The sequence below is a fragment of the Saccopteryx leptura genome, chromosome 6 (assembly GCF_036850995.1).
Source record: "Saccopteryx leptura isolate mSacLep1 chromosome 6, mSacLep1_pri_phased_curated, whole genome shotgun sequence".
Lineage (NCBI taxonomy): Eukaryota > Metazoa > Chordata > Mammalia > Chiroptera > Emballonuridae > Saccopteryx > Saccopteryx leptura.
This window is the reverse complement of record NC_089508.1, coordinates 159,749,153-159,767,815: the sequence shown is the minus strand read 5'-3', so window position 1 is coordinate 159,767,815 and position 18,663 is coordinate 159,749,153. Positions and strand designations below refer to the sequence as shown.

Genomic DNA, 18,663 nt, shown 5'->3' with positions numbered 1-18,663 from the left:
GAGTCTGTGTCTTTTTTATTGTTGTGTTCCCCTTAAATTTAGATACAGTTCCTGGCACACAGTTGGCTCTATTAGATGTTCTGTTGAAAGAACAAACATCTGTGTGAATTGAGTGGTATAGTGTTTAGTCTCCCCTCACTCCCTACCCATACAGGGGATGGAGACATGGAGGTTAAGGACTCCCACAAAGTCACAAAGTGCTTGTGCTAGGACCTGGAAAGAGGCTGAGCCAGGACTTGGCTTCCATCAGAGGAATGCACTTTGTATTAGAGGATTCTGCAGAAATACCTGACCCAGTGCAGTCTTTCACTGCTGGTTAAGAGATCAGGCAGACAGAGATGCCCCTGGTGGGTGGGCCAATGCATGGACTTGTAGCAATTGGGTGAATGGGTTTACCAACATGTGATCCTCTTTTTTGCCTCCCACTCCTCTCCTGTTCACAGCATCAAGCTGAGTTCTCAGCCTCGGATACAGGCTGGGGATGATGAGAAAAACCAGAGGACGGTCACTGTCAACCCTGCCCACATGGGGAAGGCGTTCAAGGTTATGAACGAACTGCGGAGGTACTTTTCCTATTTTGCCTGTGCCCTTTTGGAAGGAACTTGCTGGGTGAGCGTCATCAGGTTCTAATAAATCAGGACATCCCCTCCTGGTGAATTCTGACTCTTCCCCGCCCACTCTCAGTCACTTGGCTTTCTCTTTCAAACTCTGATTGAGACAGATATCTTTTAGAAATCTCTTTCCTTTATATTTAACACCTATTATTGTAGTAACAGGTATTACTTAATCACAGGGGGAAAATCCTTTATGGTTACAGAAATTCTGTTCATGAACTTGATTTCCAATTGAACCAGCTGCTTGAAGTCCAATAATAGAATGATTGCAACACCTACACACAGTTGCAGATTAAAGATTGTGGATGCCATGCATTTTCTTTTGGCCTCCCTCTCATTCCTTGGTTTGAACTTAGTTTGTTAAAACAGCCACATGAATGGAAGAATACCTAGCTTCTAAAATGCAGTTTAACTGTGTAAAGAAAGAAATGACATGCATATTCACTCATCCTCACTGAGCTAAACAATGATGAGTGTGCAGGCTATTTGTAAGGCCAATGTGCTTGTTTGATGAGCTTGTTGCAAGGCAGTTCAGGGCACTGAACATGCTTCTCTATACAAAGCTTGTATACACATCTCTTCCTTTCTAGAGAACTCAGAAGCTTCTTTTCCCCACACCATTATTGTGAGCTCTAATTTTTAAAATTAATTAATTATTGACTTTAGGGGGGGGGGGAAGGGGGAGAGAGAGAGAGAGAGAGAGAGAGAGAGAGAGAGAAACCATTAATTTGTTGTTCCACTTAGTAGTACATTTATTGGTTGCTTCTTGTATGTGCCCTGACTGGGGATCGAGCCCACAACCTTGGTGTTTCAGGATAATGCTTGAGCCAACTGAGATACCCAGCCAGGGTCAGAGCTGTAATTGTTTCCATGTAGCTCATGAGTTTCTAGGGGGAAGTGGCAAACTTCTGAATCATTTTGATCTCTAGGACCTAGTACTTCATAGGAACAGAGGCACTGGCTAGGCTCTGGGATGAGTGAGTGTGGGAGTAAAAGGTAAAAAGTATAAATAGGTCAGTTTAAATTATGTTCTGTGGTACAAATAGGTGTTTTATCAAACAGGAATGTGTTAGGTACCTGACAGGTGGTAGGGTGTAATAATTATTTGTTTCTTAGAGGGTGCTGTGGAAGCAATTATGTCAAATTGCACCTTTGGAGAACACTTCCTAAAGTGGATGATCTTGAGGTAAATTTTGAAGGACAACTAAGAGTTAAAGAAAGAAAAGTGGTTAGAGAGGTCTTTCAGGGAGAGAAAATGGCATGAGCAAAAGCATACATAGCTGGAGATGTGTTTGTTGAGTAGGGGGCTGAACTACTTTTAAACAAGTTCTATCTGATCCTATATTTGTTTCCTCATTTCTCCTTTTGATGGGACCAGTCTTTGACATAGAAACCAAGTTAAATTTATCTTTTGCTCTACTGCTCAATTTTTATTAGGCCTTCTGCCAACTTTCCTGGAAGCTAGGCAGTGGGCAGTGCTGATGATGTTCATGCCTATGAGTATGGTTTTCTCTTTTTTGGGGGGGTGGTGGTGGTATGGTTCTCTCTTTTTTTTTTTTTTTCATTTTTCTGAAGCTGGAAACAGGGAGAGACAGTCAGACAGACTCCTGCATGCGCCCGACCAGGATCCACCCGGCACGCCCACCATGGGGCTATGCTCTGCCCACCAGGGGGCAATGCTCTGCCCATCCTGGGCGTCGCCATGTTGCGACCAGAGCCACTCTAGTGCCTGAGGCAGAGGCCACAGAGCCATCCCCAGCGCCCGGGCCATCCTTGCTCCAATGGAGCCTTGGCTGTGGGAGGGGAAGAGAGAGACAGAGAGGAAAGCGCAGCGGAGGGGTGGAGAAGCAAATGGGCGCTTCTCCTGTGTGCCCTGGCCAGGAATCGAACCCAGGTCCTCCGCACGCTAGGCCGACGCTCTTGGTTCTCTTGTCACTAAAGAATTTGTGTTACATTCCCTAGATTTTATTGAAGTGCGTTATGCAGTTCCTGTCAGTATTGCTTGTGTCCTTTGTCTAATATAAGACACCAAGTTTTCAAGTAAACAATCTAACTTGACACCTCATGGAATTAGAAAAAGAAGAAAATAACTAAGTCTTAAATTAGCAGAAGTAAGGAAATAAGACAAAAGTAGAGATAAATAAAGACAGTAGAAAAAATCAGTAATAAAACTAAGAGTTTTTTTTTAAAGATAAACAAAGTGGGCCCTGGCCGGTTGGCTCAGTGGTAGAGTGTCGGCCTGGCATGCGGAAGTCCCAGGTTCAATTCCCGGCCAGGGCACACAGGAGAAGTGCTCATCTGCTTCTCCACCCCTCCCCCTCTCCTTCCTCTCTGTCTCTCTCTTCCCCTCCCACAGCCAAGGCTCCATTGGAGCAAAGTTGCCCCAGGCGCTGGGGATGGCTCCATGGCCTCTGCCTCAGGCGCTAGAGTGGCTCTGGTTGCAACAGAGCAAGGCCCCGGATGGGCAGAGCATCGCCCCCTGGTGGGTGTGCCAGGTGGATCCCTGTTGGGCTCATGCGGGAGTTTGTCTGACTGCCTCCCCATTTCCAGCTTCAGAAAAATACACACACAAAAAAAAGATAAACAAAGTGAACGAACCTTTAGCTAGACTTACCAAGAAAATAGAGGACTCAAAATTATAAATGAAAGGAGAGACATTACAACTGATAACAGAAAAATACAAATGATTATAAGAGGCCACGAAGAACAATTAGTACCAACAAATTGGATAACCTAGAAGAAATGGGTAAATTCTTGAAACATACAACATTTCAAGATTGAATAAAAAAGAAATAGAAAATCTGAACTGAACATTCATGATCAAGGAGATTGAATCAACAACAATAAAAATATCCTAATAAAGAAAAGCCAAAACTAGGTGATTTCACTGGTGCATTTTACCAACATTCAATGAAGAATTAATGCCAGTCCTTCTCACACTTTCCCCAAAACTTGAAGTGGAGGAACACTTTCAAATTCATTTTAATAAGGCCAGGATTTACTGATACCAAAGCCAGATAAGGACAGTACAAGAAATAAGCCAACAAATCAATATCCCTGATGAAAGTGATGCAAAAATTCTCAACAAAATACTAGCAAATTGAACTCAATAGCACATTAAAAAGTTCATATATCATGATCAACTGGGATTTATTCTTAAGATGCAAGGATGGTTTAAGATCTGCAAGTCAATACATGTGGTAAACCAAATTAATAGAAAATTTATATGATCCTCTCAATAGATGCATAAAAAGTGCTTCAACACCCTTTTATGATAAGAAGAAATCCCAACAAATTGGGTATAGAAGGAATATTTCTTAATATATATAAATAATAGCCATATATGATAAACCTGCTGCTAATATCATACTCAGTGGTTGAAAACTTTTCTTTTGAGGTCAGGAACAAGGAAGAGTGCCCACTCTCACTGTTCTATTGAACATAGTACTGGCAGTCTTAACCAGAACTATAGGCAAGAAAAAGAAATAAAAGGTATTCAAATCATAAAGGAAGAAGTAAAATTGTCTGTTTGTAGATGACATGTCTGAAAATAAAATACCGTGAAGATCCCCCAAAAAGTGTTAGAAATAATAAACAAATTTGGTGAAGTTGCAGGGTACAAAGTCAATATACAAAAGTCAGTTGCATTTCTATACACTAACAACAAACTAAGAAAGAAATAAAGAAAACAGTCCCATTTACAATAGCATTAGAAAATAAAATACTTAGGAATAAATTTAACCGAGGAGGTGAATGATCTGTATACTGAAAACTATAAGACATTGATGAAAAAGATCAAAGAAGACACATAAAAATGGAAGGATATTCTGTATTTATGGTTGGAAGAATTAGTATTGTTAAAATGCCTATGCTATCCAAAACCATCTATGGATTCAATGTAATCCCTATCAAAAATCTGATGGCATTTTTCACAGAAATAGAAAAAAATAATTCTAAAATTTGTATGGAACCACAAAGACCCTGAATAGCCAAAGCAATCTCGTAAAAGAAAAAGCTGGAAATATCATACTTCCTGATTTTAAACTATATTACTGTGCTATAGTAATCAGAACAGGATGGTATAGAGCAATGGAATGGAATTGAGAGCCCAGAAATTAACCCATGTATACCTGGTCCACTAATTTTTGACAAGGGAGCCAAGAATACTTGATGAGTAAAGGATAGTCTCTTCAATAAATGATGTTAGGAAAACTGGACAGTCCTATGAAAAAGAGTGAAATTGGACCCCCCCTTACACAAATTAACTCAAAATGGATTAAAGACTTAAATGTTAAGACCGGAAACCGTAAAAGAAGAAAACAGGGAAAAAGCTCTTTGTCATTTTTTTTTTTTAGTGTCTTTTTTTTTAAGATTTTATTTATTGATTTTAGAGAGAATATATAGAGCGAAAGGTGGGCAGGAGTAGGAAGCATCAACTCGTACTAGTTGTTTCTCAACTAGTACGGGCAAGCCCGTGGTTTCACACTGGTGACCTCAGTATTCCAGGTGGCAGTGAGTTTTTGAAAATGACACCAAAAGCACAAGCAACAAAAGCAAAAATAAACAAGTGGGACTACATCAAACTAAAAAGCTTCTGCACAGCAAAGGAAAACAACAAATGAAAACTCAAGCTATAGAATGGGAGAAAACACTGGCAAATCATATATTTGATTAATAGCCAAAATATATAAGGAACTTATACAACTCAGTAGCAAAAAACCTAAATAATCTGACTACTAAGTAGCCAAAGGACCTGAATAGACATTTTTTTTTTAAAGAGGACATCCAGACAGTCAACAGATACGTGAAAAGGGGCTCAACATCATTAATCATCAGAGAAATGCAAATCAAAACCACAATGAGATATCGTCTTATACCTGTTAGAATGGCTATTATCAAAAAGATAAGAGGAGATCAATGCTGGCAAGGATGTGGAAAGGGAACCCTTTGTGCATTGCTGATGAGAATGTAAATTGGTATAGCCGCTAACGAAATCAGTATGCAGGTTCCTCAAAAAGTAAAAAATTTAACTATCATTTAATCTAGCAATCCTACTTCTAGGTATATATCTGAAGAAACAAAAAGGAAATTCTGCCATTTGCAACAACATGGCAATGTTTGAGGGCATATGCTAAGTGAAATAAGTCAGACACAGAAAGAAATACTGTATGACCTCACTTATATGTAGAATCTAAACAAGGGGAACTCATAGAGACAGAGAATAGATTGGTGGTTGTCAGGGTCCTGGTGGGGGGTGCTGTGGGAAATGGGGAGATGGTCAACAGGTACAAACTTCCAGTTATAAGATAAATGAGTTCTGAGTACTTAATATACAGCATAATGGCTATAGTCAGCAATACTGTATTGCATACTTGAAAGTTGCTTAGAAAGTAGATCTTAAGTGTTCTTACCACAAAAAAAGTGGTAACTGTATGAGCTATAGATGTGTTTACTAACCTGTGATAATCATTTCACAATGCATGTGTATATCAAATCATTACATTGTAGATCTTAAACTTATACAGTGTTATGTGTCACTTAGGTCTCAATAAAACTAAAAAAAAAAGATTACAGGTTTCTCATCAGACCTTATTTTGCCAGATGTAGCTAACTCTACCAACTGGTGAAAGGGAGAGTCCAGGTGATAGATATGCACACAAAATCCCCCGCCTTTTCCTTTACTAGCATCTTTACTTTTTATTAAATAACTTAAAAAAGAAAGGCATCCTGCTATGTTCTTACCTCTTCTTTTATAAATTGTCACATTTTTAAAAATTAATTAATTAACCTGACATTAATCAATCAGGTTACATAGGTTCAGAGAAAACATCTCCAGGTTATTTTGACTTTGATTATGTTGTATACCCATCACCCAAAGTCATATAGTCTTCCATCACCTTCTATCTGGTTTTCTTTGTGCCCCACCTCTCCCCCACCCCTGGTAACCACCACACTCTTGTCCATGTCCCTGAGTCTCATTTTTATGTCCCACCTATATATGGAATCATATAGTTCTTAGTTTTTTCTGATTTACTTATTTCACTCAGTATAATGTTATCAGGGTCCATCCATGTTGTAAATGATCCGATGTCATCATTTCTTATGGCTGAGTAGTATTCCATAGTATATATGCACCACATCTTCTTTATCCAATCATCTATTGAAAGGCTTTTTGGTTGTTTCCATGTCTTGGCCACTGTGAACAATGCTGCAATGAACATGGGGCTGCATGTGTCTTTATGTACCAGTGTTTTTGAGTTATGGGGGTATATTCTCAGTAGAGGGATTGCTGGGTCATATGGTAGTTCTATTTTCAGTTTTTTGAGGAACCACCATACTTTCTTCCATAGTGGTTGTACTACTTTACATTCCCACCAACAGTGGATGAGGCTTCCTTTTTCTCCACAGCCTCTCCAACACTTGCTATTACCTGTCTTGTTGGTAATAGCTAATCTAACAGGTGTGAGGTGGTATCTCATTGTAGTTTTGATTTGCATTTCTCTAATAGCTAAAGAAGATGAGCATCTTTTCATATATCTGTTGGCCATTTGTATTTCTTCCTGTGAGAAGTGTCTGTTCATGTCCTCTTCCCATTTTTTTATTGGATTGTTTGCTTGTTTGTTGTTGAGTCTTATGAGTTCTTTGTATATTTTGGATATTAGGCCCGTATCTGTGCTGTTTGAAAATATCTCCCATTTAGTTGGCTGTCTGTTTGTGTTGTTGTCAGTTTCTTTTGCTGAGCAAAAGCTTCTTAGTCTGATGTAGTCCCATTCATTTATCTTTGCCTTCATTTCCCTTCAAGGTCCATGAGTTTAGTACCTATGTTTTATCTATGTAATTCATTGTTTCAGGTCTTATATTTAGGTCTTTGATCCATTTTGAATTAATTTTAGTACAAGGGCACAAACTGTAGTCGAGTTTCATTCTTTTGCATGTGGCTTTCCAGTTTACCCAGCACCATTTGTTGAAGAGGCTTTCTTTTCTCCATTGTGTGTTGTTGGCCCCTTTATCAAAAATTATTTGACCATATACATGTAGTTTTATTTCTGGGCTTTCTATTCTGTTTCATTGGTCTGAGTGTCTATTTTTCTGCCAATACCATGCTGTTTTGATTATCGTGGCTCTATAATATAATTTGAAGTCAGGTATTGTAATGCCCCCAGCGTCGTTCTTTTTCCTTAGGATTGCTCTGGTATTCAGGGTTTTTTATAGTTCCATATAAACCTGATGATTTTTTGTTCCATTTCTTTAAAAAATGACATTGGAATTTTGATGGGAATTGCATTAAATTTGTATATCGCTTTGGGTAATATAGTCATTTTGACTATATTTATTTTTCCTATTCAAGAACAAGGAATAATTTTTCATTTCATTGTATCTTTTTAAATTTCCTTTAACAATGCTTTGTAGTTTTCATTATATAGGTCCTTTACATTCTTTGTTATGTTTATTCCTAGGTATTTTTTTTGTTGTTTCAACCATAAAGGGGACCATTTTTTTAGCTCATTTTCTGATGTTTCATTGTTGGCATATAGGAAGGCTATGGACTTTTGTATATAAATTTTGTATCCTGCGACCTTACTTTATTGGTTTATTGTTTCTAGTAGTCTTTTTATGAAGTCTTTGGGGTTTTCAATGTACAGGATCATATCATCTGCAAAAAGTAAAACCTTTACTTCTTCTTTCCCAATATGAATACCTTTTATTTCTTTTTCTTGTCTGATTGCTCAGGCTAGAACTTCCAGCACTACATTGAATAAGAGCAGAGAGAGTGGACAACCTTGTCTTGTTCCTAATTTTAGGGGAAAAGTTCTCAGTTTTATGCCATTTAATATGATGTTAGCTGATGGTTTATCATAGATGGCCTTTATTATGTTGAGATATTTTTCTTCTATACCCATTTTGTTCAGTGTTTTAAACAGAAAATTGTGTTGTATTTTATGAAATGCCCTTTCTGCATCTATTGATAAGATCATATGGTTTTTGTTCTTTGTTTTATTGATATGGTGTATTACATTAACCATTTTACGTATGTTGAACCATCCTTGTGATTCTGGGATGAATCCCACTTGATCATGATGAATTATATTTTTAATGTGTTGTTGTATTTAACTTGCTAGTATTTTGTTTAGGATTTTTGTATCTGTATTCATTAGAGATATTGGTCTGTAGTTTTTTTTGTGTGTGTTGTCCTTGCCAGGTTTTGGTATGAGGGTTATGTTGACCTCATAAAATGTGTTTGGCAGTATTGCTTCTTCTTCAATTTTTTGGAAAACGTTGAGTAGAATAGGAACCAAGTCTTTGAATGTTTGATAGAATTCACTAGTATAGCCGTCTGACCCTGGACTTTTATTTTTGGGGAGGTTTTTAATAGTTGTTTCTATTTCCTCCCTACTTATGGGTCTGTTTAGGCTTTCTGCTTCTTCATGACTCAGTCTAGGAAGATTGTATTGTTCTAGGAATTTATCCATTCTAGATTGTTAAATTTGGTGGCATAGTTTTTCATAGTATTCTACAATAATTCTTTTGTATATCTATGATATCTGTGGTGATTTCTCCTCTTTTATTTTGGATTTTGTTTATATGAGTTCTTTCTCTTTTTTCCTTGGTGATTCTTGCCAAGGGTTTGTCAATTTTGTTGATCTTTTCAAAGAACCAGCTCCTTGTTCTATTAATTTTTTCTATAGTTTTTCTGTTCTCTATTTCATTTATTTCTGCTCTTTTATTATTTCATTTCTTCTGCTGGTTTTGGGTTGTCTTTGTTCTTCTTTTTCTAGTTCTTTTAGATGCAAAGTTAAGTGGTTCACTTGGGCTGTCTCTTGTTTGTTCATATAGGCCTGTAGTGATATGAACTTCCCTCTTACTACTGCTTTTGCTGCATCCCAGAGATTCTGATATGTTGTATTGGTATTTTCGTTTGCCTGTATGTATCTTTTGATCTCTGCACTTATTTCTGATTTGACCCACTCATTTTTTAAAAGTATGTTGTTTAGTTTCCACATTTTTGTGGGATTTTTCCCTCTTTTTTGCAGTTGAATTCTAGTTTCAAGGTTTTATGATCAGAAAATATGCTCAGTATAATTTCAACCTTTCTGAATTTCTTGATGTTATTTTTGTGGCCCAACATATGATCAATTCTTGAGAATGTTCCATGTACTCTAGAGAAAAATGTATACTCTGGCACTTTGGGATGAAATATCCTGTAGATGTCTATCATATTTAATTGTGCTAGTGTTTCATTAAGGCCAATATTTCTTTATTGATTTTCTGTTTGGATGAACGATCTAGAGCCATCAGCGGTGTATTGAGGTCTCCAAGTATGATTGTATTTTTGTCTTTAGGTCAGTCAGTAGCTGTCTTATATATTTTGGTGCTCCTTGGTTTGGTGCATATATATATATATATATATATATATATATATATATATATATATATACACACACACATATATTAAGAAGTGTTATGTCTCTTGATTCAATGTCCCATTTACCATTATCAAATGACCGTATTTGTCTCTGATTACCTTTTTTTTTTTTTTCATTTTTCCAAAGAAGTTGGAAACGGGGAGACAGTCAGACAGACTCCCACATGCACCCGACCGGGATCCACCCGGCATGCCCACCAGGGGGCAATGCTCTGCGCACCCTGGGGCATCACTCTGCCGCAATCAGAGCCATTCCACCGCCTGAGGCAGAGGCCACAGAGCCATCCCCAGCGCCCGGGCCATCTTTGCTCCAATGGAGCCTTGGCTGCGGGAGGGGAAGAGAGAGACAGAGAGGAAGGAGAGGGGGAGGGGTGGAGAGCAAATGGGCACTTCTCCTGTGTGCCCTGGCTGGGAATCGAACCCGGGACTCCTGCATGCCAGGCCGATGCTCTACCACTGAACCAACCGGCCAGGGCCTCTGATTACCTTTGCTGTCTTGTAGTCAGCATTGTTAGATATGAATATTGCTACACTTGCTTTTATTTTTGGATGTTATTTGCTTGGAGAATTGTTTTCCAACCTTTTACTTTGAATTTGTTTTTATCCTTATAGCTTAGATGTGTTTCTTGTAGGCAGCATAGAGTTGGATTTTCTTTTTTAATCCATTCTGCTACTGTGTCTTTTTATTGGTGAGTTCAATCCATTTATGTTTAGTATAATTATTGACATTTGAGGGTTTCCTATTACCATTTTATATATTGCTTTATGATAGTTTTGTATCTTGTTTGGTTCTTCTCTTTTATTTTTCTATCATTTATTTTTGTTTGGTTGTAATCCATACTTCTTTTCTCTGTTACTTCTTTTTTCAAGCCATGTACTTCTGTGTGTTTTCTCAGGGGCGGTTACCATTAAGTAACAGAAAGGATACATATCATGTTCATTTTAGTACATTATCTCATGAGTGCTTCTGCACTCCATCCTCCTTTGCTACTGTTAATCTTTGTCCTTTCCCCTTTTTTGTTTCTTTGTCACAGATTAATCTTGTTTTTATTGCGATCTTGATGGAGCTTTTACTTGTAGTTTTGTTTTGTTTTGTTCTTTGTATCACATTGGAAAACTCCCTTTAGTATTTCCTGAAGTGGGGGTTTTCTGGTGATAAATTTCCTCATCTTTTCTGTATCTGTGAATGTTTTTATTTCTCCTTTGTATTTGAAGGATAGCTTTGATAGGTATAGTATTCTTAGCTGGAAGTTCCTCTCTTTCAGAACTTTAAATATTGGGGTCTATTCTCTTCTAGCTTTTAGAGTTTCTACTGAGAAATCTGTTGATAATCTAATGGGCCTGCCTTTATATGTTGTATTCTTCTTTTCGCTGGCTGCCTTGAGAATTTTTTCTTTGTCATCCGTTTGTGTCAATTTCATTATGATGTGCCTTGGAGTAGGTTTGTTAGGGTTAAGATAACTCAGTGTTCTGTTTGCTTCTTGAATTCGAGGCTTTAGTTCTTTCCACGAGCTTGGAAACTTCTCGTCTATTATTTGTTTGTTTATGTTCTCCATTCCATTTTCTCTCTCTTCTCCTTCTGTATACCCATTATTCTTATGTTGCTCTTTCTGATGGAGTCAGACTATTCCTGTAGGGCTAGCTCATTTTTTTTTTAATTTGTGAGTCTCTCTCGTCTTCTCTCTGTAATACCTCTATTTGCCTGTCTTCTATGTCACTAATTCTCTCCTCTATCTGGCCTGTTCTATTGGCTAAGTTTGTTACCTCATTTTTCAGTTCACAAATTGAGTTTTTCATCTCTGTTTGATTCATTTTCATTGTTTCAGTTTCCTTGTTGAAGTATTCTTTCTGTTTATTGAATTGTTTTATGAGCTCCCTAAATTGTCTTTCTGTGCTTTCTTGTATATCCCTGAGTATTTTTAGGACTTCAGTTTTAAATTCTCTGTCATTTAACTCTGAGGTTTTTAAGCTAGTAAAATTTTTTTCTATAGATTTTTTTCTCATCTATCTAAGCTACATCACTTTTTTTTGTATCCATGATATTCAATTTCTTTTTCTTTAATGGCATTTGAGAGTGGTATTATTAATAACACTAATAAGTTGATAAAAAAAATTTTTTTTTGAGAAAATGCAGTGAAAAACTGAAAATTTTATTGTGCTAAGTGGAACAAAAATACATAGACAGAGAGCCTGGGTTGGTGGGGAGTGAGAAAGAGGCAAAAAAATGAGGCAAGAACCTAAAAAATGCCACAAGGAAAAAATTTGGATCAAGAATAAAATAGGCCCTGGCCGGTTGGCTCAGTGATAGAGTGTTGGCCTGGCGTGCAGGAGTCCCGGGTTCGATTCCCGGCCAGGGCACACAGGAGAAGTGCCCATCTGCTTCTCCATCCCTCCCCCTCTCCTTCCTCTCTGTGTCTCTTTTCCCTTCCCGCAGCCAAGGCTCCACTGGAGCAAAGTTTTCCCGGGCGCTGAGGATGGCTCTGTGGCCTCTGCCTCAGGCGGTGGAATGGCTCTGATTGCGTCAGAGTGATGCCCCAGGGTGTGCAGAGCATCGCCCCCTGGTGGGCATGCTGGGTGGATCCCAGTCGGGCGCATGCGGGAGTCTGTCTGACTGTCTCTCTGTTTCCAGCTTTGGGAAAATACAAAAAAAAAATAAGAATAAAATAATTTGTTTGTAAATGATGGTCGAATGAGAGAAATAGTGTAAGAGGAAAGAGAAAAGAGAAAAAGGAAAAAAATACAGTGAAAAATGAAAATTCTGTTGTAGTAAGTGGCACAAAAACTATAGAATGGAGAGCTGGAGTTGGGGGAAATACTAAAGAGATAAAAATCGAAGTAAAAAGCACACAAAATGTGACAATGAAACAATTTGAGTTCAGAATAAAATAATTTGTTTGTCAGTGAGATTCGAATGAGAGAAAAAGTGAAAGAGAAAAGAAGAAAGAAAAAGAGAGAGAAAAAAATTAAGTTAAATGTTTTGGAATGTAACACTCAGGAAAAAAAAACAATGGAAAATGTAACACTTATGGGTAATACAGTTCAAAATGAAAAGGAAAGAATAAAATGGAAAGAGGATAAAATGACCAAAGTAGAAGGAAAAAATAAAAGAAAAAGATAAAAAATACAAGAAAAAAATGGAAAATGTTATAAAGACTGTGGATTTCTCCTGGTTTTGAAAAGTTATCTTCTTTCATTTTCTTTCTTCTCTCTCTTTTTGGCCGGTGGCACTGTATCCCAGGTTATACCCCTGTGCACTCTTAGACAGAGATTTGCTGTTGGGTTGCTATGGTGATGACATAAACTAGGCCTCAGTCTTGTTGGTAGACGGGGCTTGTTAGCATTTGCAGGCTCCGACAACGGGAGAGTTCATTTTCCTGGAGCCTCTCCCCAAATCTCTCCTTCCTGAACCAGCAGCCTGGGGACCCAGCTGTGAAGTTGCCCCAGCCACTGCTTGGTGAGCAAGAGGCTCTAAGACGGGCATCGGGAACCTATGGCTCATGAGCCAGATGTGGTTCTTTTGATGTCTGCATCTGGCTCGCAGACAAATCTTTAAGAAAAAAAAAATAACGTTAAAAATATAAAACATTCCATGTATTACAATCCATTCATTTCCTACCGCTCATGTTCAGGGTTGCAGCTGGCTTGAGCCAATCACAGCTGTCACCTGGGACAGCTCCAAATTTTTATTGGATAATGCGTAACGTGCCGGGTCATTGTATGGCTCTCTTGGAATTACTTTTCAAAATATGTGGTGTTCATGGCTCTCTCAGCCAAAAAGGTTCCCGGCCCCTGCTCTAAGAGCTGCCAAATCCCCCCTCTATCCCCACTCAATGCAGGGTTCTGGGTAAGGCTTTGCCACCCAGAGCCGCCAGTGTAATCAGGCAGGGCTGGGAGCCGATTGCCTTTCAGGCATCTTTTAATGAGCCTCTGGGCATGTCTAGTATGCCTCAGCACTCCGCACCGCAGGACTGCTCTCCAGAGGCTGTTTGCAAGCTGCCTGCGTGCCCTTCCCCTCACCACTTCTGCAGTTCTCTTCCCCAACAGTGTGCTTTGTTAGCCTGTATGGCTGGTGGAGGTGCCGTGCCCAGACAAGTCTGGATGTAGGGAAGCTGGCTTTTGTGCACTTCCCTTGTGGTATTGTTTGGGAAGCCGGGATTATTCAGAAACTCTGGTCACAGCCCACACAGAGGGTCACTACTGACAGTCTCTGACCGAGCCCCTCCATCAGGGAACGCAGGCACCCATGCCCGAAGTGCCATGTTGATCCACTCGCACACTGCCCACGCTCACCGACCAGGATACTGGGAGTAAACAAGGCAACTGCTCGCCCTCCTCTGCCGGGGTCTGTTGTTGGCCTTAGCTCTGCGTGGGCTGAGCCGAGGGCACACTCTGTCCTCGGCTTGACTGTCTCTGCCCTCGCCCAGCTTTTTCTGTGCCCCAGCCCTTGCTTTTTCTCAGTTCCAAATGAAAGCAGCCCTTGCTCAGGTCAGTGAGGAAAGCGGAATACTCCGTTCTCCGTCTTATTTCCCTCAGAGTGGATTATATATTCAGCCACCTTTTCACCCTGTCATACCTTTGTTTGATATATGTGTATTTCAGATACCCCTGAGATTGTTTTTCTGTCTCTAGTTGAATTTGTTGAAGTTTCAGGGAGAAGTATTGGGAGCACTCTTCACGGAGCCATTTCTCTGATGTCACTCTCAAATTGTCACATTTTTTTGCATCCTTCCCCAAAAGCTTGGATCTAACCTCCTCTAACAGTCTTATTCTTTCTCTTTTGTATGAATTGGCATTTATGTTTTGAGGAATATTTCCGCAAGGTTCTTTGTGGGGAATAAAGAGGTTAGGGCCCAAATGAGTTTGAAAACTGATAGACAAAACTGCTGTTCCACACCCTGAGATTTGTAGTGCATATAAGCATATTAAAAGCTATGAGAAGTTCTGCAATAAACTTTTAACTGAGGGGTTCTCTCATGTATTTTTCCTACAGAACCCTTTTTGGTTGTTATTACTTACCAATTGTTTTTGTGAATTTTTTTTTGGAGAACTCTGGTGCTTTGTTGATATTTAAGTGAATAGTCTTGTACTAGTCAGGGTTTTCTAGAAAAACAGAACCATTACTATATATATACTGGTATATGAGGAGATTTAGTATAGAAATAGGCTCACATGGTTATGGAGGCTGAGAATTCCCACAATCTGCTGTCTGCAATCTGGAGGCCCAGGAAAGCCAGTGGTGTAACTCAGTCCGAGTCTGAAGGCCTGAGAATCAGCAGCTCTGATGTCAGAGGAGGGCAGAGAAAATGGACAGTCCAGCTCAAGAAGAGAAACTTCCTCTACCTTTCTCTTCTATTCAGGCCTTCTGTGGAGTGGGTGACGCCCACCTGCATTGGTGAAGGCAGTCTTTTCTCAGTCTACCAATTTATTTATTTTTTTATTTTTGTATTTTTCTGAAGCTGGAAACAGGGAGGCAGTCAGACAGACTCCCGCATGTGCCCGACCGGTATCCACCCGGCATGCCCACCAGGGGGCGATGCTCTGCCCATCCGGGGCGTAGCTCTGTCGCGACCAGAGCCACTCTAACGCCTGGGGCAGAGGCCAAGGAGCCATCCCCAGCGCCCGGGCCATCTTTTGCTCTAATGGAGCTTTGGCTGCGGGAGGGGAAGAGAGAGACAGAGAGGAAGGAGAGGGGGACAGGTGGAGAGGCAGATGGGCGCCTCTCCTGTGTGACCTGGCCGGGAATCAAACCCGGGACTTCCGCACGCCAGGCCGATGCTCTACCACTGAGCCAACCGGCCAGGGCCTCAGTCTACCAATTTAAATGCTAATATTTTCTGGAGAAACTTTTGTAGACATGCCCAGAAATAATGTTTTACCAGCCATCTGAGTATCCCTTAGCCCAATTAGGTTGACAAATAAAATTAACCACCACAATCTTATTCTTCCTCTCTTTTTTTTTTTTTTTTCAAATGGACCACACTCTCTATATATTGTTTTGGCTGAGAAAATTTTAGTTCAGGTTTAGTTTATTTTTCTTTTGATTTCTAATTTTAATTAATTTACTTTTTTGGCAAAAAGGAATGTACTTATAGACATTTAGAAAATACAGGTGAGCAAAACGTCATCTGTAATTTAAAAATTTTTTAAAGTAATTTTTAGAGAGAGAGAAAAGATACCCACCAGTTTGTTGTTCTACTTATTAATGCATTCATTGGTTGATTCTTTTTTGTGCCCTGACTGGGGATTGAGCCTGCACCTTGGCGTGTTGGGACAACACTCTAACCAACTGAGTTACCAGGCCAGGGCACATCTATAATTTTAATATACAGTGGCAATGATTATTAACACTTTGGAGAATATCTTATTTTTTCACCTTTAAAATATATGTCTCAACTAGATTTTTTTCTCTTAATGCTATTTTTCTATATCACTAACTGTTCTACAATGTTATTTTAAGTGGATGAATGATATTCTATCTTTGGTTTATTTTTTTAAAGTTTCCTGTTGTGGATGTCTAGGTTTTCCAATACTTCATGAAAATAACACCTGGCAGTCATTGTGTTTAGAGCAGTATAGCATAGTGGTCACAAGCATAGACTCTAGAGCCAGACAGCTTGGTTTCAAATTTTGATTCTAATAGTTATTGGCTGTGTGACACTGGACAAGTTAATTAATTTTGCTGACCTCATTTTTGTCTACCATAAAATAAGGCTTATAATAGATCTAGTTTAGCTGGCTTGTTAAGATGATTAATAAGTAAAGTGCCTAGAACAGTGATAGCACATATATTACTGTTAAACATTTGTGCACACTCATGATTATTAATGTTGAATTAATTCCCAGAAGTAGATTTGCCAATTTCAACAGCATGTAGAATAATAATAATAATAATAATACCTATTCCTAGATATTATTATGAATCCCTAGCACATAGTGAAAATTCTAGTAAGTGTTAGCTATTATGTGATGATGATGATGATGTTTTGCTAAGCATTGTGCTTAGTTATAGGAATATGGCAGTAGATAAGTGAATTAAAGTCTTGACCTTATCAAAGTTTGCATTTTAGTGGTGTTCAAAGATTACATCAAATTCTAAGGTGTTTGAATGGCTCATTTTAAAAACTAGAGTGGAATGGGTGAGACAGTGAAAGAAGGGCCTGAATAGACTTTATTGTTTGAGTTTAATGGGAACTGGAAAGAGACATATCAGGTCTACCGGAAAGTTCTGTCCGTTTCTATCACAACAAGTTTCAACACCTAAGCACATGTTTATTTGGCACATGTGTGCCTCTCTATTTTTATCACTTAATGTATACATACTGACGTAGCAAATTAACTAAAACAAAGTTGATTTACGTTAGTCTTATGTGTGAAGCGATAGTGTACCCATGGCTACTGATAAAGTTCATTTACGCCACTGTAATTTTTACGAATTTCAACAAGGAAGAAATGCTACAGAAGCATGTAGAAATTTATTGAAAGTGTTTGGTGAAGGTACAGTTTCTGATAGGACATGCAGAAGGTGGTTTGAAAAATTTGAAACAGGTGATTTTGACCTTTCTGATAAGCCACGTTCTGGGCAACCATCTTTGATCGATGACGATGTTGTTAAGACCATGTTGGAGCAAGATCCTTTTCTGACAACATCGGAGATCGCAGAAAGGCTTCATTCAGCTCAGCAAACCATTTCGGACCATATTCGGAAGATAGGATTGGTGTGGAAATATTCAAGATGGGTGCCACATGAATTAAGTCAGAAGAATTTGGATGATTGAGTCGTTATATGCACATCTCTGCTTGCTTGGAACAAAATCGAGCCCTTCCTGAACTGGATGATAACTGGGGATGAAAAGTGGATTACCTACAAAAACATCGTAAGGAAAAGGGCATATTGTGAACCCAGAAAACCTAGCCCATCCACCTCTAAACCAAATTTGACTCTGAATAAGAAAATGTTGTGTATATGGTGGGACATTCGAGTTATTCTTAAATTGTTTTCACATCCCCCTCCCCCAATTTTAAGCTATTTTAGTTCAAGCACACATGTATTTTGCCATTTATGAATCACACAGCTCATGAGTTTCCTATTCTTTTTACTTCTGTAGTGAAGAATGGACTGTTGGCATGGTAACCACCCAGTCTTCTTTCTCCTTTTGAAATTCATAGCTCTGTTCTGGGCAGACCAGCAGCTGTGTCTAGGCAGCAGAGCACTCATGGCTCTTTGGCTCCTGACCATCCAGCCAGCAAGAGTCCTTTTTGGAATGGTGCATCTTGAACAGGTCTAAAATGGAAAGAGTCTTTTTTAGGTCATATTGACAGTTCTCACCCCTCATTTCACCATTGCAAATAGTTCTCTGTCCTCATCTTTTTGTTTTTCCTTTTTTTGATGGTGTGCCACTATGCCTTTATACTTGTAATAACCATCTTAGCATTATGATTTCTTTTTTGGTACCAGCTTTATCAAGATATTCATATGCTATACAATTCACACATTTAAAGTGTAGAATTGAATGGCTTTTAGTTTCCTCACAGTTATGCAACCAATAATCAATGTTAGAACATTTTCATTACTCCCCCCCAAATTCTGTATACTCTAACAGTAACCCTCTATTTTTTGTATCCACC

At 38.9% G+C, this 18,663-nt stretch overlaps 1 protein-coding gene across 12 annotated transcripts in view; it reads left to right on the top strand.

Moving 5' to 3' along the window:
* The window catches only part of KLHL3 (kelch like family member 3), a 358,874-nt gene that overhangs the window by 228,078 nt on the left and 112,133 nt on the right, over positions 1-18,663 (top strand). For 10 of the 12 annotated variants that reach the window (XM_066344557.1, XM_066344552.1, XM_066344549.1 and 7 more), the window contains one exon: positions 444-563. The exons of 1 other annotated variant lie outside the window; for it this stretch is intronic. In XM_066344557.1, the coding sequence (XP_066200654.1) occupies positions 526-563 (38 nt within the window). In that variant the 5' untranslated portion in view covers positions 444-525. Of the gene's footprint in view, positions 1-443; positions 610-18,663 lie in introns of those variants that run through there. One more of the 12 variants, XM_066344559.1, reaches the window with a different exon arrangement.